At 46.2% G+C, this 26030-nt stretch overlaps 1 protein-coding gene across 1 annotated transcript in view; it reads right to left on the bottom strand.

The window, feature by feature from the left end:
* The window catches only part of LOC112947407 (dynein intermediate chain 1, axonemal-like), a 71438-nt gene that overhangs the window by 45041 nt on the left and 367 nt on the right, over positions 1–26030 (bottom strand). The window contains exons 2-4 of the mRNA XM_026039491.1: positions 9717–9806; positions 5399–5486; positions 2573–2652 (exon numbers count right to left, since the gene is read on the bottom strand). Coding sequence (XP_025895276.1) covers positions 2573–2652; positions 5399–5486; positions 9717–9806 — 258 coding nt within the window. The remainder of the gene's footprint in view (positions 1–2572; positions 2653–5398; positions 5487–9716; positions 9807–26030) is intronic.

Genomic DNA, 26030 nt, shown 5'->3' with positions numbered 1-26030 from the left:
GACAGTTCCTCAACAGCAAATGAGATATGCAAAAAGGCAGCTTCACATTACAAAATCAAATTAATGCAGAAACAGTTTGTCCTCTATGTAAAAGGGCAACAGATAGGCCTGTGTGTAATTAAGATAAAGACTACTTGGCCTTAGAAACACTATTAACAAAATCATTTAAAAAAATTCACCATAATTGCTTCACAGCTAAAGGATCAACACATTATCATGCTATTTGTTGGCAAGCTCTGTCTCTGAGAAAAAAAAATGCATTTCTGAAATTCATTTTTCAATTTATTTAATAAATGATTTATAATATGGCCTATGCTTGATCCTTGACTTGTAGAGCATATAGCAAGTCTGTCCCTCTTACCCAATACACATGGCAAATGCTGCAGAGACCTGGGCTCTTGGGGTCCTGAAGGCCGGGGCTGCTGCGGATACTGTGGAGAGCTGCTGTGCAAGGCACTGGAGATTCCTCTGCCCTGTGATATTCCATACAGTCTGGTGGAGGACTGCTCCTCCCTTCTTATGGGAATACCTGCAGTGCATGTGGGAGTGCTACACAAAGCAAGAGTGGTTCAATGCTCTCCTAAGGCTCTCCAATACCACAGGAATGTTTTCTTCTTGTCAGTAACCCTGAAATTAGCCTTAACACTAACAAAAGTAAAGTTCCTAGGTGATGGATTTAAGAAAAATGTGAGAAGTATCTGTGTTTATCAACCCAAGATGTTGCATAAATGCCTACACGGCTTCATTGTTGGGCTTATTGCTTATGCTAAACCCCATCCTAAGCATAGTTTCACTACAGATGATCCAAGGCAGGTAGACCTACAGCCTTGTCTGTACAAACCCTGCCAAACTATTGCTATTGAATCTTGCTCCACTGAGGAGTCCTCTTGAATGTCATCCTGAGCATTTCTCCTGAATGGTTACTCACTGACCCCACTTGACATACACAGTCATATACATTGGGGTCATATACATACACATCCCTCATGTGCCTAAGCACAAGGTTAAGTTGAACATGTGGTTCATTACTGCATCTTGTCAGGACAAGATACAACAGGACCAAACAGTCTGGAGAGCAATACCTAGGGAGCCAACTCTTGTGGGTGATCTGCCAGCTCTGAATATCTGTCTGTGATTAAACAGCTGCTTTGTATCATGAAAGCATGAGCAAAAAGCCATCTCACCTTCCCCATTGTCCTTCACCCTGGAAACCCCATTTCTCCCATTTTCCTCTGTGTCTGTCTTGTCAAAGGAGAGCAACTCAGAAAGACTCACAGCCTGGCAGAAGGCAGGACTTAGATCAGCATTGACCCTCTAGAAAGGATAAATACCTGCTTAACTTTATCTTGCCTAAATGATTTATATTGATTTCAGAATAGGATTTTCTCTGAGTTCTTTTCCTCTCTTTTTTTCCTTTCTTTCCCCTCTGTTTTGCAGGTGGGACATGGGGAGGGAGCTCACAGCCACCTCTAGAGAGGACTGGCTGGTTCTGCTCTGCAAGTCGGTCCTGCTGATGGGAAGCCCCCCCTCGCTGAAGGGCTGTGGCTACAACATTAATAGAGCCCAAAAGCAAGCTCAGAGGAACCCTGCACAAACAAAACTATTATGAGTAACACGAGCTGTTTCTGGCTTTATTTGCAAGCCTACAAACAACAGAGCTCAAAACTTTCTATTTTTAGCTTGGTTTCTCAAGAAACCGCAATGGTTGCGGCCTGCTGTCTGCTTGTCTCTCCTCCCAGACAACTTTTGACCTTGCAATTTCAGCCAAAGCTGGCGGTGCAAGGGCCTTGGCTGTATTAAGGTCTTACACATTTCATAAAACGAGGTGGCCGTGAAGAGTGCAAACACCCAGGCAGTGCCTAACCCGGAGAAGGACAACTAAAACCCAGCTGCTGCCCTGTCCAGCGGGCAGGAGCTGGCTGAGCACTCCCAGCCCAGTGGTGTCAGGCTGCAGGTGGACACTAGAAGGGAGGTAGCTGGCAGTGTCTGAGCAAACCAAAGGCTACAGCATGGCATTAAAATGGGGGAGCATGGGGGTGACCAGAGGGAGAAAGGATCAGAGGAGATGGCAAAAAGCTGGAGGTGAGGTCAAGGGGAATGCAGGGCTCAGAGGAGGTCCAAGGCTGTAACTGTGGGAGGGCCGCAGGACACCAATCCATAGGAAGAAAAGGTTTCATTAGCCTCATTGCTCAGGGGATAACAGGTCTAAAAAGAAAAGAGCGATTTTTCTCCTGCCATTTCTCCGCAGCCGTAAGGGCAGAGGATCGATGCCTTTTAACTCCAGCTCTGATCAGTTGGTACCTCACTCGCACAGCTGCAGTCTGCACAGCATTCTGGGTTGCAGTTTGCATGAAAAACGTCTGCAAAAAGGTCTTAATTAGGTCTGTGCAGAGAGCTCCTCGCAGGCCTCTGGGGCTCTACGTGGTGTTGGGCTCACCACAGGGATCTGAGGGCAGGCCTGGCCTCTGAAGCTGTACTTTGTTGCTCTCTGAGCAAACAGTTCAGATGATGAGCCTGAAAGACGAGCAATGGCAAGGGGATGTAAAGCACGAGACAAAGAAACTCTTCTTACCTTATAGATCTTCCCTTCTTCAGTACCAACGAGGAATAAATAGTCTATCTTTTTGTGAAAATCAAATGACGTCCCGCAGCCTATTAACAGAAGAAAGGACCGTGAGACAGGAGACTGGGTTCAGCTGCCCCGCACACACTCCCTGCCTGTGGCTCACACACGCTGCCAAGGTTTTCACAAGCGATTTATTAGCCAGACGCCCCCAGCAGAAATCAGAGCTGCTGCTTCTGAACCACTTCCCGAACTGCCCCTGTCTCCCAGCCGACAGACAAAGCGAACAAGCGAACCAGGAGAAGGGGGAATGGACTTGGAGGAAGTTGCGCAGCAGGTTGGGAACAGGCTGCAGCTCCCCGAGTCCCTGCCCCATGCCCATTAGTGTGAGCTGCCTCTGCTGCCGGTGACAGGGATCAGCTGGTGAGGAGATCTGAAGCCTGTGGAACCCTGAGGCTGCCTCGGAGAGTTCAGAGTGTACAAAACGTCACCCTAAGCTGACACGACTCGGTGGTTACAAGTGCCTCCCAGGTGGCCTCTGCAGCCCGTGCACCTGAGGGACGATGTCTCTTGCTCTCTGGGGTCAACCTCAGACACCCAAGCAGGTAACAAAGCTGTTCAGAAGCAGAGCTTCTTTTCAAAGCACCGCCCACAGTCCAAGAGACACCAGCTTCTGGTTCAAACTCGGACTTTTTCTTCTGTGTCACCTCTCGGCCGCTGCTAGGTACAGAAAAGACATCAATGTCGCACTCTGCCCTCAGACATGGTTGTTATTCCCGTTCTCAACCACAGTCGCACCAAACCTCCCGCTAGGTTCTAGTCTCTGTCTTTGATCCCACAGTCCCTAAGCTCTCCAAGAGTCCAACTTCTCTTGACACCTTTGTGGAGCTCCAGAAAACAGTGGTCTCCACACAACAGGGGAAGCAGTGAATGTTAATAGCGTTTAGCCCCAAACTGGGATTTATTCTGCTATGAATTTTAAGTGCCTGGTACAAATGCAAGAATCATCAGGAGTAGGTCTGCCTTCTAACAGAATATTAGTAAAGAACAGATCTTTTTTTGCTTCCTTGCTTTTCACAAAAATATAAATGACTTCCTACGCCTAAGAGCATCCAGAGAGGAAATGTCATATGATGCCTCCGTGTGTCCTTTTCACCCTTCACTAAGAAGCCGCTTAGCAGGCTCATTTTTGTAAAGCCAAAAGCAAAGGGTGTGCTTTGTGAGCAAATCTTCCACTGAGTGCTGAAGCCCCTACCTGATTTCAAAAGCCCTGAATCGAGCAGTGTTGTGACCTGCGTTTTGCACAGGCATCGGTCACAACAGGCTGTGACTCTGTGACATCTCTGGGCTTCTGCTCCCGGGGCAGGTGCAACAGCATCCAAGCAATCCAAATCACAATCTCATTTCCATTTTAAAAGAAAAGCCACAGGAAGTAAAGGCAGATCGAAAGAGACATTCCATGAGGGGCACTAAGCACTGAGAACCCTCAGGAGCTCAGGAGCAAGGGTCACGCTTAACTGGAGAGGTCAGAGTCTCCACCACACTCTGCCTGCAGGACAAATGTATTAAAGAGAGGAAGGAGCCCCACACTCCTGCAGGTCCAAGGGCAGCGTGCAGGCAGGTATCAGTGCTAAGATAGCACTAATCACTTATGGAGAAGGTGCCAGGCACAGGGGAAGGGCAGTGGCTGCATCTAGAGACACTATCCAGGAGCAGACACGATGGTGGCGGGAGGGTCCTGGCAGAGGACGGGGTATCTGAGGAGTGCTGCAATAATCTGGGGCTGTGGATCAGCAGGGAACCCACACGAGGGCAGACATCAGAGGAGGAGCAGGGACAAGCAGAGAACTTTCTGCAAAGGCAGTCAAAAACAGCCTTATGTCTTAAATGTTTAGGGGAAAAAAAAAGCAAAGCCCAAAGGAATTGTTAAGGTCGTTTCAACCCGGCAACGCGGTCTGCATTTTTAACATTTAAATAGATTGTTAAATATTCAAGGCAAGTCTTTGAAAATCTATTTCCTGGTAACATGAACCAATAATCTCAAAGCCCCTGGGAGTTTTGCACGGTACTGCTTTAGCTGGTCTCTCCTAAGCTGCGTGGCAAAGACTTCTCCCAACATACACTGCCCATCAATTATTAGCCTAGAAAGATGGTAATCCTTAAACACAGAGCAAGTGCCTTCTGCAAACCCAGGCCATTGCTGAGGCCAAAAGAGGTATTTTCTATGGGATATAAGGGATTTTTCAAGGCTCCTGTGCAGCTTAAGGCCTCCAGAGCTGACCCATCCCATCCTATCTCAGACACAGGAGGGACAAGATGAGGAGATTCAGCCTGTCTCCACTTTCTACAGAGGGAATCTGGCTGGCTCAGAGCAGCTGCTGAAATCTAAACAGCAAAAGCCAGGTGCGCTGTGTGCCACCACAGGCCACTCAAGCAGCAGGAACAGGAGAGAGCAGAGATGGCTTTTCATGTGATTTGGCTAGTCCAGACCAGAGTCTAGTAGGAGCAAAAAAGTGGATTTAGCTTTGACAAATACAGGTAAAGCCCTATGTCTTGTCCATACTAGGATTTCACAGCAAAACCAGCCATTTATTTTTTGGAATGGATGTTCATCTCTTCTGCAAGCAAAGCCAAGATTCAAACAGCAAACCTTGACCTCAGTGACCTCTTCTCCAGACAGATTTTGCCCTACTACATGATCAAAGCAAGGAGGAGTAACCTTTCTTTAGCTCCTTTGCAACTCACTACCCCAATTTAATTCTCCAAAATGACTGATTAGAGACTTCGTGTCAGTAATTGCATGGCAAGCAGCATGGCAAGGACTTGGGTTCCTACCAAGCGTTTGCAGCTGTAGCCCCTCCGGCCCCTGCATTGTTGCTCCTTCTACTGACAGCTTGATGACATCTGTATGAACCAGCTCATTCTGCAGGCAGAGGAGATTCCACATGAATAACAGGCTTTACAGAAACAATACAGAGAGATTCAGCACTTCAAAATGGCAAGTTTTAAGGAGGAATTTTAAAAAGCAGTCCCTAAAAGCTGTCTCCATGCTCACAGTTGGCTCCCGGAACCTGATGCTTTGACACACAGGTGCTTAGGGCCACCACAGCACCTCATGCAGGCACATGAAGCTGACTTGGAAGAGCTTTCTGGTCAACATTTTCAAGTGTAGGTTGCTACTGTGAGCCTAAATCACAGTGGTAAGTGAAACCACCACCCTGCATGCTCTGAGATATGTACTGCATGTCACCACGGGGCCAACTAAAATCACACTCTTCCTCTGCTAAGGAATGGTAACTTACCACCTTGCTGGTCCTTGCATCTTATCACCTCCCTATTATTACCAGAGCTGCTGAATGTCCCATTATTTACAGGCTCAGAGGCTGTGGGATTCAAATGAAAACTTCATTTCTAGCAAGCAGCTCCCCCAAGGGAAAAGTGCCCTATTCTGTTGTTATCCCCAGAGCTCCAAAGAGCTCTCATTGCAGGCCAGGACACCACCGTGCTGACTGCAATGCAAACACAGAGCAAAAATGCTGTATCCCAAAGAGTTTATAGTCCAGGCAGCAGAGAAAAAAAAATGCAGATGAAAACAGAATAGATACAATATGGGTGAGTACGAAAAAACAACGAGAGGGCAAAGATCCATTCTTAGACTAGCTTTGGGAATTAGAATACTGCTGCAGAATGGAGTTAGTTGTGAATATAAGAATACCCTGGGGCTGATAAAAAGAACAAAGAACTAAAGATTAAATTAGTGAGCGGTGTGGGCTGAGGACTGGATGTTTTCATGAATCTGCAGATTTCCCACTGGAGTACTGTGAGAACAAAACATAAATTTTTAGCTCAGTGAAACAGGCTTCGGTTGGAGCTTCTCTAAGCCCAGAGCAGGACTCAGGTGGATAAGGAGATTCTGCTTGGGAAAGTCAATCCAGGTAATTTTGTGTTAGGGAAGGTGAGTAAAGACCTTGTGAACATCTACCTGGTACCGCAATTCGGAGGAGACCATGCTGTGGCACTTGTACTGTGTTTTGGGTGGATAAATTCAAAGAAGCTCCAAGAAAGTTCAAAGCCTGTAAAATAATTTACCTCCTTCTCATTAATTTGCGCTGCTGCATACTCATGTGCCCTTGCAGATGATGGACAATGCTGGAGGAGTAATTTTTATTTGTGAGCAGTGAGAAGCAGCCCAGACTCCTTCAGCCTTAGAGACCTTCCTTCTGTTTGCGACTCTTCTTGCAGAATGTGCGTTAAATTCACAAGTGATGTGTAAAAACATGGTCATATAAACTGAAAAGTGGGTGAGTTGGAAAGAGAAGTGCCCAGGGTGTCCAGGAGCAGAGCGCATATCACCTGCTGCTCACTACCTATCTGAAGAGACCTGATTTGGCTGCTGTGAGCACAGTCAGGACGTGCTGAGCAGGCTGCTCAGACACCAAGGTCTGATGGCTCTCCAGAGGGCACTTGCCTCCATGCAAGCTGTATCTGGTGGCCATGTGAGCCCCATCCAAGCAGCAACTTTGGAGCTGCCCATAGCTGATCCTCCTGATGCACCTAGGGGGTCCAGTAGAAGCTCTACTCATCAGACACGTGCTCTGCACTGCCCTGATAGGTGCTAGCACAGTCAAAGTTTGTCCAGGTAGAAGGATAAACAACATGGATTGTCCAGGTAGAAGGATAAACAACAAGTCCAACAAGTTGGACTTGATGATCTTGAAGGTCTTTTCCAGCCATAATGATTCTGTGATTCTACGAGGCTGTCACTCTATGCATGCACCCTCCTGGGACCTTTCTTCGCAGATCCCTCACAGCACCTCCACCTGGCCTAGGCCTCCTCCTTGGGCAGCTTCTGCACCCTATCAGCTCAGCAAAGGATCATACTCGCCTGCACTATTGTGCTGTTTTCATTTTGTGCCCAGCGTTGCAATCCGGAAAGCGCGTCTGCTCCAGGGGCTGCTTATCGCCCGAGCCGCTCACACATTCCCCGGGGTAACCAACCTGCCGGCAGCCTGGCCTTCCAAGAACAGGGAACAAGACCACGTCGCCGCTGCCTGAGAATTGCCAAGCACTCTGCAAGCATTAGTGAATGAGGCCTTGCAGCTGCCTATTTCCCTCTAGTCATTACTATTCAAGTAACGGAGGAGCCCAGAGCGATCGTCTCGGTTCCTAACAGAGGCAGCCACTGTGGTCAGGGCTCATGGGCTGCTCCTAGCTACCATGTGACAACAATTCGATGCAAATTTGGAGCGGGATCTGCCAAGTTTCCAGCTGGAAGTCAGAACGAATTTGTTTGCGTTGTGCTCTCAGTGTTGGAAAGTGTTATCGGTGTTTGAAGAAGCTTTTCTTCTGGATGGTCCTTTCAGAGAGATTAATGAAGCTCTCCTTCATTTATTCCATATTTGTGCTGTGCTTTTCCAAACAGAAGATCTGCAGTTTCTTTAATTTTATTCTAAATAAAAATCATAGATCATTCTTCTGTAAAACCATGCAGAGTTTGAGCTGGTTGTCCACCCCTCCTTGTTGGGTACAAAACTAAGAGCTAATGAAAAGCCCTCTTGGTTCAATCTTTGGCTTTCGCTGTCAGTCTCAGCCCAGGAAAAGAAAGCTGCCAGCATATAAAAATGTGGTATTTCAACCCTTGCCTGCTAAGTACATAACAGCTCTGCTAACTTTGCTTTAAAAAAAAATCAAAAACCTGACAAAACAGAGCTTTCCACATGGTCAAATTGTGGCCAAGCTTATAACTGAAGTATAAGGAATGAGTAGAAATGGCATGGTGCTAAGCACATCTCAAAACTCACCCTAGGGACAGTTAAGTAGGTATCAGAACGTGTTCGGAGGACCAGAAATAAACAGTTAATGATGTGAAAACACAGTTAAGCATATATGAATGAGAGAAGTAAGAGCAAAAGTGTCTCCATCAGGTGAACTGCCATCAGAGTCCATCTGCACACTCATAGGTTTTCCCGCTGTGGCATTTCTCTGAAGTTTACTCCAAAATGTGACAGCCTGTAAGCGTAGCAGGCTGAGCACACTCTGTTATCGAGGCTCGCATGATAGTGGTAACTTGCTAAGTCACTTTAACTGGATGTATTTAACTGTATTATCTATATCCAGAGGTTTGTATTACCTACTTCATCTTCTGATGTTCACTTGGAGGTTACCTGTCCCTGCCTAGGAAGCTCTGAGAGCTAATGTGGGACAGGGATTAGGGATTTGGGATTTATAAAAGAGATTTTTGTACCTAAAGTTGCATATATGAACCTGGAGGAGTTTGCAAAGGAACTAATAATCAATGCATTCTCTTGCTGTGTTCATTGCAAGAAGATCCGTCTCCCTGTATAACTATGGGACAAAATACACAGTTAGAGATGAACTCCTGCCCTTGGTGGCAAGGCCTAAACAGACAAGCTTTGAGAAGTTTGGTATACATAGTTGAAAAATGAGCACCCAAGGATGTAAATAATTTTTTTTGCTTTCTGGGAAATAATTGAATTTTGAATTCCCTGTATTTTAGGGTAATTCAATTATTTGCGAGGTACAAGATTTGAAATCTGTGTTAGATCAGCTAGTCAGTAGAGAAAAACAGTGAGATTCAGAGACATAAGCCTAAGGTTCATTTAGGGACATCTATCAAAGCATGTGCTGCAATAAAACAAAAACAAACAAAAAATGATCAAAGACAGAGCATGAAATGTTGTGCCAGCTCTGGGGAGGAGGTTGTATATTCCCACTCCCATTCGGAACTGAAATCTTTCGGGAGGCATTTTAGAGCATTCTGTCCTGCCTCTGGGTCACTCTCCCGCGACAAGGAAGGCTTCAGAGCAAGGATCCATCTTGAATTCCTGCAGCTGCAAAGCAGGAAAAAGATCTCTGACCTCCAAGGCTGTGGAGCTCTGTTCGGTGGCCTGCAGCTGCAGGCAGGATGAAGGCAGCCTCAGAGCAAGGAGCTGCTGGTTCTGCCTATTTCCAAGTTTAACATGGAGCCCCAGACCAGCTGGAGGCCAGCAGCAGCAAGCGGGCACTGCAAACTATTGCTGCCACTTTGCAAACCTGACTCATTACAAATACTAATAAATCTAGTGCATCATTGAGCTTTAGAGGCAATTGGCTTTAGTTTGTCTGGAAAAGGAAATTGCCACCTACCGCTTACCTTAACTAAAGTCCATGACACTATCCGCCCATCCGAGGAGACAGAGAAGAAGTTCAAGTTGTTGTCCATGTCATCCTTCTGCCATTTGACCTTAAAACAAGCAAACAGGCCCAGTCAGCACCAAGTATTCAGTGTTAGTGGCACAGAACTGAGTCCATTCAGCAGTGTCTTCTCCCATGCTTCCTGAAGAGGATGTGATTTTCACCCAAGACGCCTGATGCTGGGCATCTCACAACTTCCACAGGCAGGTCTCCTGCCGCTCAGGTGTGGGGCTCCAACGTTCCTGCAAGGATGCTGGTGAGAGGGCAGAGTCCCACACCTGAGGACTCGGTGTCTAACAGAACCAGCTGCCCCACATCGACAGGAGCACTGCTGTCAAGGTCAGGTCTTTTGAGGCAGCCGAGATAGGCAGCACGAGACACTGCACCGTCTCAGAGACCCCAAGCTTACTCCAAATACCAGTGGTAGTGGGGAGTGCAAGGGTCTCCAGAGCAGGACATTTACATAGATAAATGATTCCTTTCTGCAAATTAACACCCATTCCATTTGGCTAACTACTCCAAGCACAGTGGCACGTGGTTCCCCTTCAGTCTGCCCATGTCCCATTAACTTTCTGTCCCTATGTGTGGGGCAGACAAGCCTTGGCAGGCATTGCATGACAGGCGTCTGTAGGGCCCTCCTGCCTAAGGGGGATCAGAACACCCCCTTTAAAGCTGGAATCCTTCCTACACCTTCAGAGCATCTGTCTGCCTGGTACAGAGATTTGCCTTTTGACTACGACAGCTCAGCAGCAGAGATTAGAACCCAGATAAATGGCTTACAGTTTAGGAGAGACATTTCAGTTAGACCAAAAGCACTAAGAACGCTCAATTCCCACATCTAGGAATTCAATCAGACTGAAGGGAAAAGGATGACTTGTCACTGGGCCTGTCAACATACCCTGGTGTTGGCATCTCTCAGTTTAGCACAAGCACTTCCACACACTCTGTCCAAGTTTTTAAAGGTGCATTTGCTCCTGTCCAAGCATTGCAGAAGATAACATTTTCTTAAATGTAATTCATGATAAATAGACATGATTATCGTGGTGCTTGCCAAATGCTCCATCTATAACCAGTTATTTACCTGGAGCCTCTTCCAGAAAATAAGCAGCATTTGTATACTTTAATTATACAGACTGGATATCCTGATACTACTTCCTTGGGAGAAATAGTGTTATTTCTATTTTAGAAAATTGTTTATACTAGGAAGTTCTGTGGAGCATGAAAATTCAGCAAGAGACTCACCTAAGAGTAATTAATCCTCTAGTGAACAGGTTTCCTACCTAGAACACACTGTTCTGAGGAAAGAAAAACAAAATTTTAAGGGAATCCATCTGAGAATGAATTGAAATGCCAGTAACACGGCCACGAGAAACAACCGAAGAGTCTCAAGAAGCAAACAGCTTTAAGCATCCTTGCACCAGAGAAATAATAAGCTTCTCAGTGGTTCCTTCTGCTATCTTACCTTAGCAGAGTGGGACGATACAATACAGCCCAGAATAAAAGGGCTAATGAAGTAAGAGTTAGTTCAATGGTGCACGTAGGGAACAGCGATTTCCAAGGCTGGAATAGTGCCATAGTGCACAAAATGTGCTGGGTATCTATTCCATAGACATGTTCCTGGGATCATGACCCAGTACTGACAGTGATGGTCACCCGTGGGTGCTTCAGATGAAGGGGTTAGCAAAGTGAGGATTTTTAATCCAAAGTGAGAAATGTGGTGTTCAGAAGACCTTGGTTACAAACACAGGACCTGGGTGTCTGATGTGAGGCACTTAAAAATTATGTTTCAAATTTGAAGGGTTTTTTTCAACGTTACTCTAAACCTGTCTGACAGTAAGATCTTTCTATTCATATATCCAACATATCTCTTCCCTAATTCATGTTCTCCTATCTACTCTCTCAAATGTTTTTTTCAAATAAAAACTTGCCTTGAAGCAGGGGAAGCAAATTCCTAAGGCAGTATCATCTTCTGTGAAAAGACAATGCCAGGATTTTGCCATCTGAGCTTGGGAGCAGTTAAGTGCCTCAATAGCCTTTATTGTTCCAGGACCATACCAGAGAAAAAGCAGATCCCAAGCACCCAAAACCTCCAGATTAAACCCAATAACCACCTGAGCTGCACAGGAAGGAGAACTGCAGGCCACACACATGTGCTGCAGTCAGTGTGGGTCTGAGCCCATCCTTAAGTCTAGAGCCACCATCGGCACCACTTACATGATGCATGTGCTTGGGTCACAGCTGGTTGAGGTCCTCTCTGAAGAGAGGCCCAGCACAGCTACCATCAGAGCTGGGCTCTCATTAGTGAGATGTGCTCAAGCTGGGCAGGGGCAACTGAAGCTGATTTCACTGCATCTGCTCTTGCTAAGCACAATGTAGATGTTTTGTTCCCGAGCCAGAGCCAAGTGACAGCCCAACACAGCAACAGAAAACGTGTGGATGAAGGCCCAGCTGCTGGAGTCCTTCCCTGATCCCACTGTGTGAACGCTGCCTGGAGTCCTCATGCCTGCACTAACACAACCTGCAGTAGTAAAGACCTTTTCCCCAGCATTTGCACACCCCAACGACTCTCCCCAATGGGGATCCAGTCAAGTCTTTCACCATCACAGCTCAGTTAGGTTTAACAAACCCCTTCACCTCATCCATTGCACAGACCGCTGATGTCAACTGCCCCAAGCAGCCAAGTGGGCTCATTTGCTTGGTGTGCTCCTGCTCCTATATTCAAAACAGTCAACAGAAGTCAACAGATTCAGTCTGTGATGTTTTTTCTCCTGATCTCTAAATACCCTGAATACCTATTAGAGTAATTAACCTTCACGATCCTGCAATAACATTGGGCATCTGCTCAGAATTGGTGTTTTTTCTACTCCCAGAGGCCTGTGAATATGTCACAGCCCCCTGTCATTAGCAAAATCCAGGCTGTGTGGGGTGGCACATTTGACAAGAGCACTAGGCAACTGTGTGTATGGCAGGAAAAAGTTATTTCTTTTCCAAAGCTTATGATAACAATCCTGGGATTTTGGCTGCATGATACGATTCAAAGGAAAAGTTCAGTTATGATATGGTGAAAGCAAAGAGCCACATGAGAAAGAAAAGTGTGTGTAAACAGTGGAACTGAGACAAGTAAACATAATGGTGCAAGTCACTCGCTGTGACAGATCATTGTGGGATCTGCAATACAATCAATGAAGACTGCTCTTTTTTGGAATATGATCTTTAACCTGACTGGTTTTTGCAGTGCAAAAATAGCCTGTGAAACTCATTGCTATGAGGTAACTGTGAGAAAAGCCTAGCACTTTCTTCTTTTTATTTTGTGAAGCTTTTTTTTTTTTTTTTTGAATAAAGTTTGTGCAAATCTGTTCATAAAAACATAAAGGTAGAAATCTACAATTTCACTGCTATGTACAGAGGGTTAGCAGGGCAATAATCCAGTAATTCACAGCAAGAGAATACTATCATCTTTGTGGACAGCAGCTGGTAGTGGCTCCCGTCCAAGGCAGGAGATTAGTCCATTTATCCGATCTGATTTGAAAATTCCCATCTTTCTGATGTCATTTCTATATAAGAAATAACGGATCGGTTTTCACGGCGTGGCAGCCACTAGTCCCTGACATTAGCAAAACACAATTGGTCAACATAGTCCCCACCACGAGGCTGACTTGGCTGCTTTCTTGTCAGGAGACACCTGCTATTGCAAACACAGATCCCTCCGGCTGCCTCTCCACTTGCCAAAGCCCGACCGTGGGGTGCAACACACAACAGATGCACGACGACTGCTGAGCATTTCCTTCTGTCCTCGTTAATTATCTTCCATGGAGCCCTTTGCTGGAGCTGGAGGAACAGGGCTCGACTGTCTCCTAAGTCAAAGACATGAGTTTGATTGTCCTAACACAAAGAAATGAGTTCTGGTCATTCAGTAATTAAACGAGTAAAAGGTCTGTCATAGGTAAAGGGGAGAGACAAGAGCATTAGTGAATCTGCAGGACCCCATTATAGGGACTGTTTGGGTAAGACCTGCTCAGACACCTCCAGCAGGTGACAATCTCCCTGCTGCTAAAGATCCCTGTCAATGTGACCTAGAGACCAATTCCTTCCAGTGCCAACCTGGCAATCAGCGTGGCCCTCAGCAAAGCCACCATGGCAGTGTCTGGGTGGGAGGGGACCAAAGAGGACTTCTATCTTGCTCTGATGCAGGATCAGATACACTGCTACCACCAGTGACAATAAACCTGGCCTGTTCTCACAAGCTTCCAACCACAGGCACTTCCTGTGAGATGACTTTATTACATTATTATTGTTATTGTATCTATTACTGTAGTGTTGGCTGTATATGGGAAGTCTCCTTTACCGCAAATCAAGCCAATTACTCCTTGGCATCTCTCCTCCGTTCATTCCCCTCTTGAAGCAGTCTTCAAAAGGACAAGACAAGTTTATAGTGTCCCTCCTCTTCTTTCTCAGACAAACCCCATGACTTCAGTGTTCCTTCCAGATCCTGCTCTCCAGGCTTTCACCCTTGCTGCTCCTGTCCTTCAGCCCTTCCCTGCAGCTGGAAACACGCTCTGTGGAGCCTCTCCCAGGCACGAGCAGGCAGCAGCTGCAGCCTCCTGTATCTCAATTCCTGCTAACACAGCAGAATGGCACGTGTCTCTCACCAGTATTGCATTGCTTACCATGGGCTGGGATCTGCCATGACTCCCCTTCTGGCACCCCGCTGCCTAACCAGCCATTCCCTGTTTTGTATCCATGCATTTAATTTCCCCTTCCTAGATGTAGTGTTTGCGCTCGCCTTTATTGAATTTCATCACATTGATTGCGGACCTTTCTTCCAATTTATCAAGATCATTTCGAACATAATCTCGTCCAGCAAAGTGCCCTGTGCTCCCAAGGGGGCTTCCTTATTCTGTAATTGGAGTTGTTAATGAAAGTATTGATCACAAGAAGAGGCTGGACCAGCAATTGGAAGGTCTCACTTGAAGCATCTTCACAGTCTGACAGCAAGGTCTAGATAACTGTTCTCTGAGCACAGTGCCTGAGCCACCCGAACAACGTCTTTATGGTGATTTTATCTAATCCATATTTCTCTACTTTTCTTATAAGAATGTCTCAGAGTGAGCCTGGATCAAAAGCTTTAGTCAAGGCAAGATGGATAGAGGTGATAACCTCAACTGCCTCCCCTTCTTCATGATGCCCATTTCTCTGAAACAAAAGGAAGAAAAGAAATTGTACTGGCCTGACAATTTATTCTGCACAAATCCATCTCGGCTTCACTGAATCACCTTGTTTTCTAGACATTTATAGATGGTTTTGCCACTTGTACCAATGTTTTTCCAGGCATCGAATTTGGTCTGGCTGGTCAGCTGGTTCATTCACACCATTTTGCCCAAGGTATTTGTTCACTTTTCCATTCCTTTGGGACCTATGCTGCTTTCCATGGCTATGTTTGTACTGCAGGCCTGAGTGTAGCCTGAGGCACCGCAGGCTTCATCATCCACACTTTGAGTCTCCATGGGTCCTTAGGATGCCTCTAGCCTGGGTGGATTGTCTGTGTGCTGGTTTCTAGGCCCTGTGCCATTTCCATGCCATGGTGTCTCCTGCGTGGAAGAGCAGCTCCTTCAAAGAAAGCACCTGCAGGAACATCCCTGGCTAGTTATTGGCTTCTTACATCACTGCAAAGTGTTTGGGACTGATGACAGCAGACCTGATGTGCATCCCTGCTCTGAGCAGACCACATCACAGGTATGTTCATCCACTGGAAGCAGTAGAGTAATGCTTCCTAGCACCCATGCCCCAGAGCACCCCCAACCCTGCATCTGAGTAGACACTTGTACTTATTCACTCTGGATGCTGCATATGGACTTGCACAAAAATACCAGCCTATGTTTACAATTCAGCATGGATGTAGCCCCAGACTCCTTAAGATGCTTGCTAATAGTCTGAGATTGCTTTGGGTAATTCTTTAGGTACTCCAGGGTACTTGTAAGCAGGCCCTGCTGATGAGCACACGTCTGTCCCATCTAAATGCCCTTTGACATGCTCTTTCCCTATTCAGGCCTTTGCTCTCATCTCCTTGTTGGATTAATCATCTTAAGCAGTCAGGCTCAGATGTTTATTGTAAGATTAAACAACATAGATAGCATCAAATATTGTATACTTCTTCGTACTACTCACTGTTAACTGAAAGCTTGCTTTACTTATGGGCCTCTACTCATCATTCCTTTACCTTCTAATGTACTTCCCAAATATTTCCTCTTCCCTTTTATGCCCCATGATAATCATATCTCATTTTGCATCTTCACCTCTTCTAGTTTTGTTCCTATTCCTTCACATTTTTGTTTCACACAGCTTTACACACGTATCTTTGTTTCCAATGCTTCAGAGTTCCTGTATAATTCACCAACAGGCTCTCGGTCGCAGTCTCTCTCCGTGTTCCTTGCCTTTCCTTTGCTCCTGGACAACTTGCCATTTGTCCGAGCACAGCAGCTCAGGGGGGTCGCCCATCTGGCTTCAAATCTCATTTGCGTCACAGTCTCGCACAGGAGCCCATCTGTGAATCACGGGAAGGCAAGTGCTTCCCAGCCCCTCCAGAGAGCCGGGAGATGTTCTGCAGCATGAACCCTGCTTACCCAACCAAGCCCTGGGAGCACATGAGATAGACAGGGAGATTCAGATACTTGTCTCTCTTATACTCACAGAAACCAGAGACTTTTAAGCAAGACCTAAATCATGGCTTCCCACTGGCAAACTTCTTGAGCAGGCACCCAAATACAGCAAGTAAATCACCCTTCAGCTGTCTCTAGCTGTGCTTGCCCAAGAACACCTTCTCCATTTTGCTGATATCCTGTTTTTATATATCTGCAGATGTCACTGGCTTGTCACAGGCTGTCTCAGCATCACACCGAGAGCTCGTCCTGAGGTAGTGATCCAAGATAAACTTCCTTGCTGGTCACTTCTTTTGGAGCTGGGCTATCCCCTCCTGCATTCCTGGAGGAAATCTTCTCCTCAACTCCCTGCCTGCCATCTTTGATTTGAGCTAAGAAACACTTCTCATTTCTTCCCTCTATCACCTCCAAATGTTTTTCTTGTTCATTCCTGCCAGCTATTCTCAGCTGAACTGCATCTGCAAGCATCAAGTCATTACCAGCAGAGATTTTTTTTCACATCCCTTTTCTTCTGTCAATGACAAAGTGTCATTTTTTTTTTGGTTTGTTTCCCTGCCTTTATCACTTGCATCTGCTATTTGCCCAAGGGATCCACTGTGGTGAAAGTCCCTTAGGACCATCAGCTGATCCTTAGGCCACTGACTTTCTGTTTTGCTGGAGCAAATAGCTTGTCCTTCTTTGATGCTGAGACAAAGTAGTGCCATATAACAAAGTCCCCAAACGCTCTGCATCAAGCATTCTGCCAGCTATTCCTTGCTCCTTATCAGGCTCATCAACCTCCCTTTTTAGCTCTACTTTAAACTACACTTTGGGGAAGGGAGCTCCTGGATCCTGAGTGCACCTGGACCACCTGACAGGCCATATGGCAGAAGAAGATTTGGCTGTGCCCTGGCTGCCTGTTGGTCGAGCTTCCTGCCAAATGTAAATCTGGGAAGCAGAAAGGAAGGAGCCATGGGAAGCTCCTGTGGGTCCCCTAATGAGGAGCAGGACAGGGATGTCTACATGTAGCCAAAAGCAGGTGTCCCAGAAAGATTCATCTGAGCCTCTGATGTTAGACTCTGTTCATCTTTTACCTAAAGTAGGTCCCACTGGAAACCACACGTAAGGCGGAAATATTCAAAGCCTGCTTTGTTGCAGTCCTGCATGAAAAGATAAATAGTGACTAGATATATAATAAAATTAACTTTAAGGCCAGAATGCTGAGTTAAAACAGATATATTCAGCTTAACCGGGCCTGCCGAAATTCACTCGTGGGTGCTTAGGGCAGCAGCTGAATCAATCTCTGAATGATTTGCAATTATCTATGAGAAACAGAAGACACTAGAGATCCTAAAGGACTGGAAAAGAGCAAATAACTCCGCCAGGAAACCTAAATCAAAGCCTGTCTTGAAAGGCAGGTTACTGAACTGTAGAGCAGTCACTCTAACTTTGAATGTGAGAACTGGAGCAAACTGTTAAGTCATCAATATTTAAGTATCTACAGGATAAGAAGATAAAAAACAGTGAATATGGCTTGTCAAGAAATGATCTGGTCAAACAAAATTGATTTCCTTCCTTGACAGGGCAAGGGGTCTAAAGAATTAGAGGGAAGCAACAGATATGATTTACCTTTAATTTCGTGAGGCTTTAGCCATATTCCCTGTGATGTTTTCAGAATCAAGCTAAGAAAATGAGATCTAGATGTAATTACTATGAAGTGGATGAGTAATTTGAAAATTAATCTTGAAGAATAATAATCAGCAATTTCCTAATCCCCTGGGAAAACATCTGTTAGAGGGGGCTCACAAGGGACTGTCCTGGATCCAGCTCTATTCGGTATTTTCAGTAGTAACTTGCCAAATTGCAAAACATATGGGATATTTGCAGATGACACTAGTTTAGACGGAGAGGATTCTGCTAGAATCAGAACTCAAACTTATGCTGGCAAACTGGAGACAGTGTGAAAATAACAAGGTGAAATTCAGTGAAGACAAGTGCAAAGTGCCACAGACTGGAAGAAGAAAACATATAAACAACTTCAAATTAGGGAATTTCTCGTTAAGTGGCAGTAGTGCAGAAAACAATCAGAGGCTGGTGAGGGAATCAGCAAAGTGATAGTGGTGGGGAAAAGATAGAAAACCTTTTCACGTCCATTAAGAGGGGTGCACCCTGCAAGACATACAAGGTAATGACTTCAGTCTGCTCAGTACTGGAGGAGACAGCTACATTATTCAGTCTCATTTTGAAGAAAGTGCTTCAGGAATGATATTGCAAGACCTGTGATGCCCTGGCTGGGAGGAGGGGGACTCTCCTCTCACAGACTCTGCCAGCTCTCATTTCCGTGATTCAGGAATAGTTCTGCACTTCCAGAAATGAAGGTTCAGTCTGGTTTTAAATTCAGTCTCAGGTCTCATGAGTTTACTGCGTGTCAGTTCAACCACACTGTGACTGCTTCATTCACTGCAATAGATGAGACTGCTTTGCGTAACAGGCAAGTCTTATAAGAGTGAGTAAAAGCTGATGGAGAGATATAAACAAAAATTGCTTTAATTTACATACATATATATAAACACTTAAAAATAAATCCACTGAAAAATGTCCCTAATCTGAAAATCTAGATTTTCTTTTAAATGTAAATGTTCCAGCTATGACAGCAATCTACAGATAAGAGATAAGCAGAGCAGAATTCTCAGTGCTATTCTGATCTCAGTAGAAAAATATGTTGATGATTTACTGTAAAATCATGCAACATGACAGAATGGATCAGGTCTACGTGCTTAGGAAGCAAACTTGTCCCCATGACAGAAACCGTTGGAGAGATAAGGTCTACAAGGAGTACATCTTCCTAAAGGTGAGCCAGTCATATTTAAGTATTTGGCTGCACTGTTTGCATTAGAGAGGAGATTGTTTGGATGGCTGATGAATCACGAACTGTTCAAGGATCCTGACAGCTTTCGGTCTGGTTCATGCTTCCTTCGCTGCTCTTTTCCTTTGGTGCATCTTTATTGAACAACTCTGGCCCTAAGTACCCCCTGCTGCCCTCTCTGAAGCAGAATTAGGGACTTATTCTGATGTCGGCTGATTTTATCTAGTGCCTTTTTGTGCACACAACTTTATTGATAATAAGCATGCTAGTTAGGAGAGCCGGGGTGGCTCACTGCTTTGGTTACCATCAATAGATACTGAAATGAAGACAACCTCTTCATTTACAAAGATGCAGGGCAGCATCCAAGGCAGCCAGCTTAGCAGGACAATAACTTGCCAAGCAAATGTCCAGGAGGCTGAACCCTATCCAGGAGGCAGCAACAAAGCACCTCCAAGCAGCCTGGCAGGGAAGGCAGAGCACAGGAGCTGATGAAGAGGTTGGGTCCCCGCGAGCCTGCGTGTTCCTGGAGCAGCCCTGCTCTGCAGGCCATGAGCTGCCTGCCCGTGGGCTGGCTGACGGCTTTGTCTCGGCCATAAGGAAGCAGCATGCTCACACAGTGAGGGAGGGCTGCTCCTGCTGCAGGCAATAGTGCGAACTTCTGGTCCAATAATTTACAAACGCCTCCTCCTAACAGCATATGGCAACTGGCAAGCATTACTACAGGTCTTCCTTGTTTGCTCCTCCTCAGAAAGTTCCTCTACCAAGCAAGAGAGGCCCTGGAGTAGCCAGCATGGCCACCACTAAGGGAAGCTTTCAGCACAGGTGGTCACCACCACTGAAGATTTCACATATCATAAACTCCCATGTCATATTTAGCCTTATAAACACTCTTCTTCTGAAAATCACCACTCTCCTACAGGTAGCTCAAGTGCCTTGCACCATGGCAGCTGCATTGTGAGGCTCACCACCCCACACACCATCCCTTGGATATCAGTGAACTCAAGAGCATAAGACCAGCAGACAGAGGAATCAGACCCACTGCATCACTGCGTTCACACCCCACGTGCCCCTTAGAGAGGCAAAAAGAGGGGAATTTGAGAGGCAAATCCATCTTCTGTGATGCTGGGAGTGACTCCAGCACTGAGCTGAGCTGAGCGTATGGCCATGAGAGCGACATTCATGCAGGGCAAGGACCCAGCCCGAGGCCTGAGCATCATTCATGCTTCAGAGCCTCAGACTCATGTGAGGAAGCACAGCTCGGTTATAAATAGAACTGGATGAGCCTGGCCTTACTTTCAGCTTGTTTTCTTCCTGATGGGACTTGGATGCTCGGCTTGGTGCAGTGTTTCACCAGGAACCTGCTTGCTTATTCCCCTCACAGCGCTTCCCGCTGTATTCATTAGGCTGGTGTGTTAACAGCCGAGGACAAAGGAACAGACATTAGAGCCTTCCTGTTTGTCCTGTCAGTGGTCGTGTTCCTGTGTCAGACACAACACGGAGCTGAATGATGGGTGCCAAAGGCCAGCAAGGCTCTGGGGGACTCACCCTGCTGCCATTCACGGCGCACGGTTTCAATTCCGACTGTGCTCACGGAGCCAGATTTCCAATTTGCAGACAAAACATGAAGCTCCCTGCTCCGTGTGGAGGGGGAGCAGCCGCACGGGGCACGCAGGCTCACCTCCAAATCCCCAGGCTGTCTGACGCTGCTAAGGCAGAGACTGCATCTCCAGCGTGCCTGATGTTCCTGTCACGGCAGAGCGGAGCAGCAGGGAAGGGGGCAGCCACTCCAGGGTGGAGCCGGATGCTCCACAGCTCCCCTCAGCCCTGGGCAGCGCCAGGGAGCTGCAAAAGGTCCCAACGTGGTGACGTGGGGTCAGCCCCCGCTTCCCACACCCTGCTGTAAATCAGTCGGGCTCCGCTCACCAAGGCCCGGCCCAGCTCCCATCCAGCTCTGCTCTTACCTCGCTGTGATCTCCAGCTCCTCCTGGTCAGCAAAGCGCTCCAGCTTCCATAGGCTGGGCAGGACCTACCTGCCCTGCCGGCTTTCTCCATCTATTTTTATGACTTAGTAATCAGAATTTTAGAGCAGGGTGGTCCCATTTTATGAACCAGCATAGAAATACTTCCTTTTACAAAGATCCACCGTAACTTCATGATTCCTGTAACATATTTCGTTCATTTTTGCAAGCGCCATAAAGTAATGGAGTGGGATTCAAGCAGTCAGACGAGTGCATTACAACATCTCTGCCATTTGAAACTGCATTTTCCAGCATCTCAAAGCCTTAAGGGACTCTTAAATTTTAAGAGTGAATTTTCTCCATGAACTAGCACAACTACAACTAACAAGCAAAAAAAAATATATAAATACTTTGCTTGTAGGCAGCAGAAAAGAAATAAAGAGCCTGAAAATCCACAATAAGATGGTTCAGATCTTAAGTAAAAGGATAGGGAGGGAGAAGAATAATACAGTGCTAGGGAAGAATTTATTTAGCAAGCAGCAGTGACAGTGGAAAGCAGAAAGCTCAGCATCTGTATGAAGTACAGATGGAAAAGCAGCATCAAAGGGAAAAAGCTCCTTTTCAGACAAACCTTACATGATCTGCAAGGGAGGGCTGCAATGCTCTGCAAGAGAATTTCTAACCTGCAAGAATCCATAGCCAAGGTGCAGTTTAAAAATAACCAGCCACAGAAACAGAATCTCCAGAAGATAACCTCTGATACTACCTCAAAAAAACCACAACACCGCTGTTGCAAATCAGTGTTTTTGTCCATTAATGCCAAAGATACTTAGGAAGAAGTATTTGGGCACTTACCTTGCCTAACCTTAAAGTGGCTCCACGAAGTGGCCCAACATTTTTTGAACAAACGTGTTGCAAAAGATTTCGGCGAGCGCTGCTGCCACAGCACCCTGTCCTGCCTCAGCCACCTCCACCTGACTGCAGGATCGTCTCCATCCCAGCACGGCTCTGGCATTCCCACCTCCTTCCTCTTCTGGCTGGTGTGTAACACTGCAGAGCACTTAAGCATGAAGCTGGCAGCACGTGGAGAACTGCAGCTTTTGCTGGTTCACAGCACATCACATCTGTCCCCTCATTCTCTGCGTGTGCTTCTCACACAGCCACTTCCAAGCCCTCCGGTCTCGTTGTCACTGTAAAGCCCAGGGCTCGGGATGCTGAAGTGAGCCCAAGAGACACAACCTCCCTGGCTCAACAGAGATTGCCCTAAAAATGGTGGGACTTGGCTGGGTGGGGGACAGGATTTCCTCCAGCAGAGCTGTGACTGCAGCAAACTCTCCCAGCTACTAAGGACACCTGGAAAGTTGTGGTTCTTCAGTCAGAATAGAGGAACCTTTCCCATATAGAGTCCGTGCCAACATTCCCTTCAGGAGAGGACAAGGGAGCAAAACCATATGACAGAGGATTGTCAACCATCAGATGCTTCCTGGTGCTGAGTGCTGAGTGCAGTGCAAGGTCCGGGACAGCCTGGGGCAGCTGCTGCTGCAACACTCTGCTCCTGGATGCAGAGCAATTGGAGCAATTTTGTGGGATATAAAAGGCTAACGAAGCCTCTTGCCCTGCTTGCACTCAGCCAGGTATGCAAGGCAGGGCTGGGAGAAAGAGCTGTGTAGGAGAAAGGGACTGGAGGGCTGAAGAGGGAGGTTTCCTGAGCAGCCGCTGCACTGACCCAAACAGAGAGATGCAGTTTGCTTCTATAATGCTCGGTGCTTGGTGCTAACTGAACCTTGCTGCCTGGTTTCTGTTCAGTTACCCCTTCAGTTCACGCTCTCCTTCCTACCAGCTCTCACCACAAGCCATCCTGAGGGTCTTCATCCCATCTCCTCTCCAGCCTTCCTAGCTGCAGGTCTCCCTTGCTCTCTTCTCCAAATTTCTGTTTCTCCTCTGTATTTCTTTTGTCACAGTAACCTCATCAAGTTGAACAAGTTCTTACCACAACTAACCCCAGGAAACACTCGTTTCATGCTCTTTAGCAGCGAAGGCAAGAGATGGGAGTGAGTTTGTCTGAGACAGCTGATTTTCATTCTGACCTTGAGAGCAACCTTCTGTCTCTCCTTTTTATTTTCTTTGCATCAAACTCTTCGTTTGCCTGAAGCCAAAGAAACACACTGTTATGTGAAGCAGTAACATCTTGCAAGCAAAGTATGCTGCAGAAGCTGTTAGCCTGATGCTGGATGGCAGATTTATGAGGCTGACAGGAAACAACGTGCTGGTGTGACATTAGATTACGACAAAATGGTTTTTCTTCTTTTAAGTGCAGGGAATAGAGTCAGCCCCTTGGAAAGGCCTTCTTGGCAGAGCTGTGCCCAGTAGCGTGGAGCAGGGTGGAGGAGAGCAGGTTGTGTTGACTGCAATGGCATTCAGTGACCAAACTCATTGACTTCCATCAGCAAAACAAGATCTCGCTGGGTGAGCCCCAGGTGACATCACGCGTTGCAAGACTCACTGAGAAGTTATTTAAGGACTTAGATGAAAACACAGAAAGCAGAAATGCAGAAGAGACCGCTCCGTCATGGGAAACATTCCAATGACAGAGTCTCAGGAGTGTTTTGTTTGATTTGCACCGAGCTGGAACTTCCACAAATTCTGCTGGGAAATTCTTACACAAGCTGATCCTTTCTGTGGTTTCCTCTGGCAAAGTGCAGACTGCCAGAGAGCCACTGTGTGCTTTTCATGCTAACAGTGAGCGTCCCATTTACCCGGAATGGCATTTGGCAAGGAGCTGGCAAGCAGTGGCCAGTCCTTTCTCCTCCACGCACAAATACAAGGCAGAAAATAACTCTTCCAAGACGCCATCTGAAGCCCCAAGTTGTCAGCTCCTCAGGCAGGCCAGGTCAGGTTTAGTAAATTCACAAGGAACAAAGCCGTTTTTCTACCCAGCCATCTCTCTATAGAAATCCCAGGCCAAATGGGGCTCCTGGGTAAGCCTGGCACAGCCGAGGTTTGCCCTAAGCGCAGCTGAAAGAAACGTTCCCTTTGCAGTTAGGGTCAATACTCTGCAGTGGGAATTTAGTCAGTAATTCTGCTAGCGAGCAAGGAAGGAAAGAAAAAAAGGGTATTTCAGCTCCCTGTAGCAGTATTGGCTCTGTGTTAATCCCAGTGGCAAGCAGAATGAAAACTCCTTATTTTGACGTGCAGCTATGAACTAGAAACACACATGAAGCAACCCTCTTCACAAAATGTGTTTTAAGAGACAGCAGAACAGCAGAAAGAAACTTTGACACAGCACACAGTTTCAGTTATCAGTCCCTGTTTCTGAAATGCTTAAGCTTCCAAACTTTCCAAGCTTTCTCTCTCTTTAGATGAACAAGTCTATCTGGATTATTTGAGGTTTGCAGAAAACATTTGGTATAACCCAGTGGCAGAAGGTAAGGAAATAAATAGCCCTCCCCCCAACTGTAAACTAACCTAAACTTCATCATCTTCATCTCTCTCTCCTTTTTTTTTTTTTTTAAGAAAAAGGGAGGAAGGGGTAAAAGGAAAGCAGGAAGCTGCCAGAAACAGCATCTTTGAACTCTACCTGAGAAGTCATCACTTTCTAGAAATGGTTAGTGCAATACGAGGAATAACAATCCCTTCTCTCAGGGAAAACAAAACAAAACAAAACAAAACAAAACAAAACAAAAATAAACAAAAAATGCATCCTTCAGGTCTGTTTTTCTCCCATTAAATGAAATTTGAAAGTCCTTTCTAACCTGTTTGGCTGATGCTGGCAAACACCACAGTTCAGATCTTTCCAACAGAAATAAAACTTCTTCTGACTGCTGTTCCATCACCTCACTACCATGCCAATGGGGGAAGCTTGCAATTCTTCCACTGGCAAGCAAGTTTTATCAGAAGATGCAAAAAAAAAAAGAGCCATGATAGGAGGAAGAACCTATGTATGACAAGCGCCAAAGCACAAGGAACACGACTGCACTAGGCAGGAGAGCCTAACATGGGTTAGAGCAACAGTTTTGGTGGCAGCATCTTTAGCCCCAGCCAGCAAACCAAAGATACATCCCAGGACCTCAGCAGGCTTATAGAGCTTGAGTTGAAATGTGGACTGGCACACGTGTACTGCTGTGGAAGAGGCCAGCAGCACGCACTCCTTACAGTTCTCCCATTTTAACTCTGGTTACGATGTAGACCTAAGTATAAAGCCAGTCGGATGTACAATACACTCACCCTAGCCCTTTACCAACCATCTGTCTGGAGACTGTAACAGATGCCAGGGAGGCTTTTTAAGAGGCATTAGTTTAAGAGCGTCACCTGCACGTCACAGTCCTTAATTCACTAGAAATCTTCAAGGTCGATGAGAGAGTAGGGCATTTTGAATCCCAGTAGCAGCTAGGTTCACGAGAAGATGCTTCTGGGTCAGCTCGTCCCAGCCCAGGTCTCTTCTAGGGCCAATTTTGTGTCTTACATCCTGCTCGTTAGTTTGTATTTGGATAAAAAAATAATAGTATTAAATGTTGCTATATACAGAGGAGATTGGTTCCTCCCAAAACAGAATTTATGATAATGAAAACTAATCAAAAATAATAATTTAAAGCAGAGGTTTGCTCACACATTTAGCTCCTGTCGAGGACCAAGGATCCACCAGATCTCTTCGCATTTCTGCACAGTTTCAAGGCAGTTTTAAATATCACATTCAAGTCAATCACTAATGCATGCTTTAAACCAACATCTCTGCTCCTCCACCACTTTTCCATGCTGTGTCCAAACTAGTGCGATTAAAAGGCCAGGGAGAGGAGAGGAGAGGAGAGGAGAGGAGA

Source organism: Nothoprocta perdicaria, unplaced genomic scaffold (assembly GCF_003342845.1).
Source record: "Nothoprocta perdicaria isolate Ctin4 unplaced genomic scaffold, notPer1 scaffold_10, whole genome shotgun sequence".
NCBI lineage: Eukaryota > Metazoa > Chordata > Aves > Tinamiformes > Tinamidae > Nothoprocta > Nothoprocta perdicaria.
Note: the sequence above shows the minus strand (reverse complement) of the source record. Positions and strands in the feature narration are given on the sequence as shown.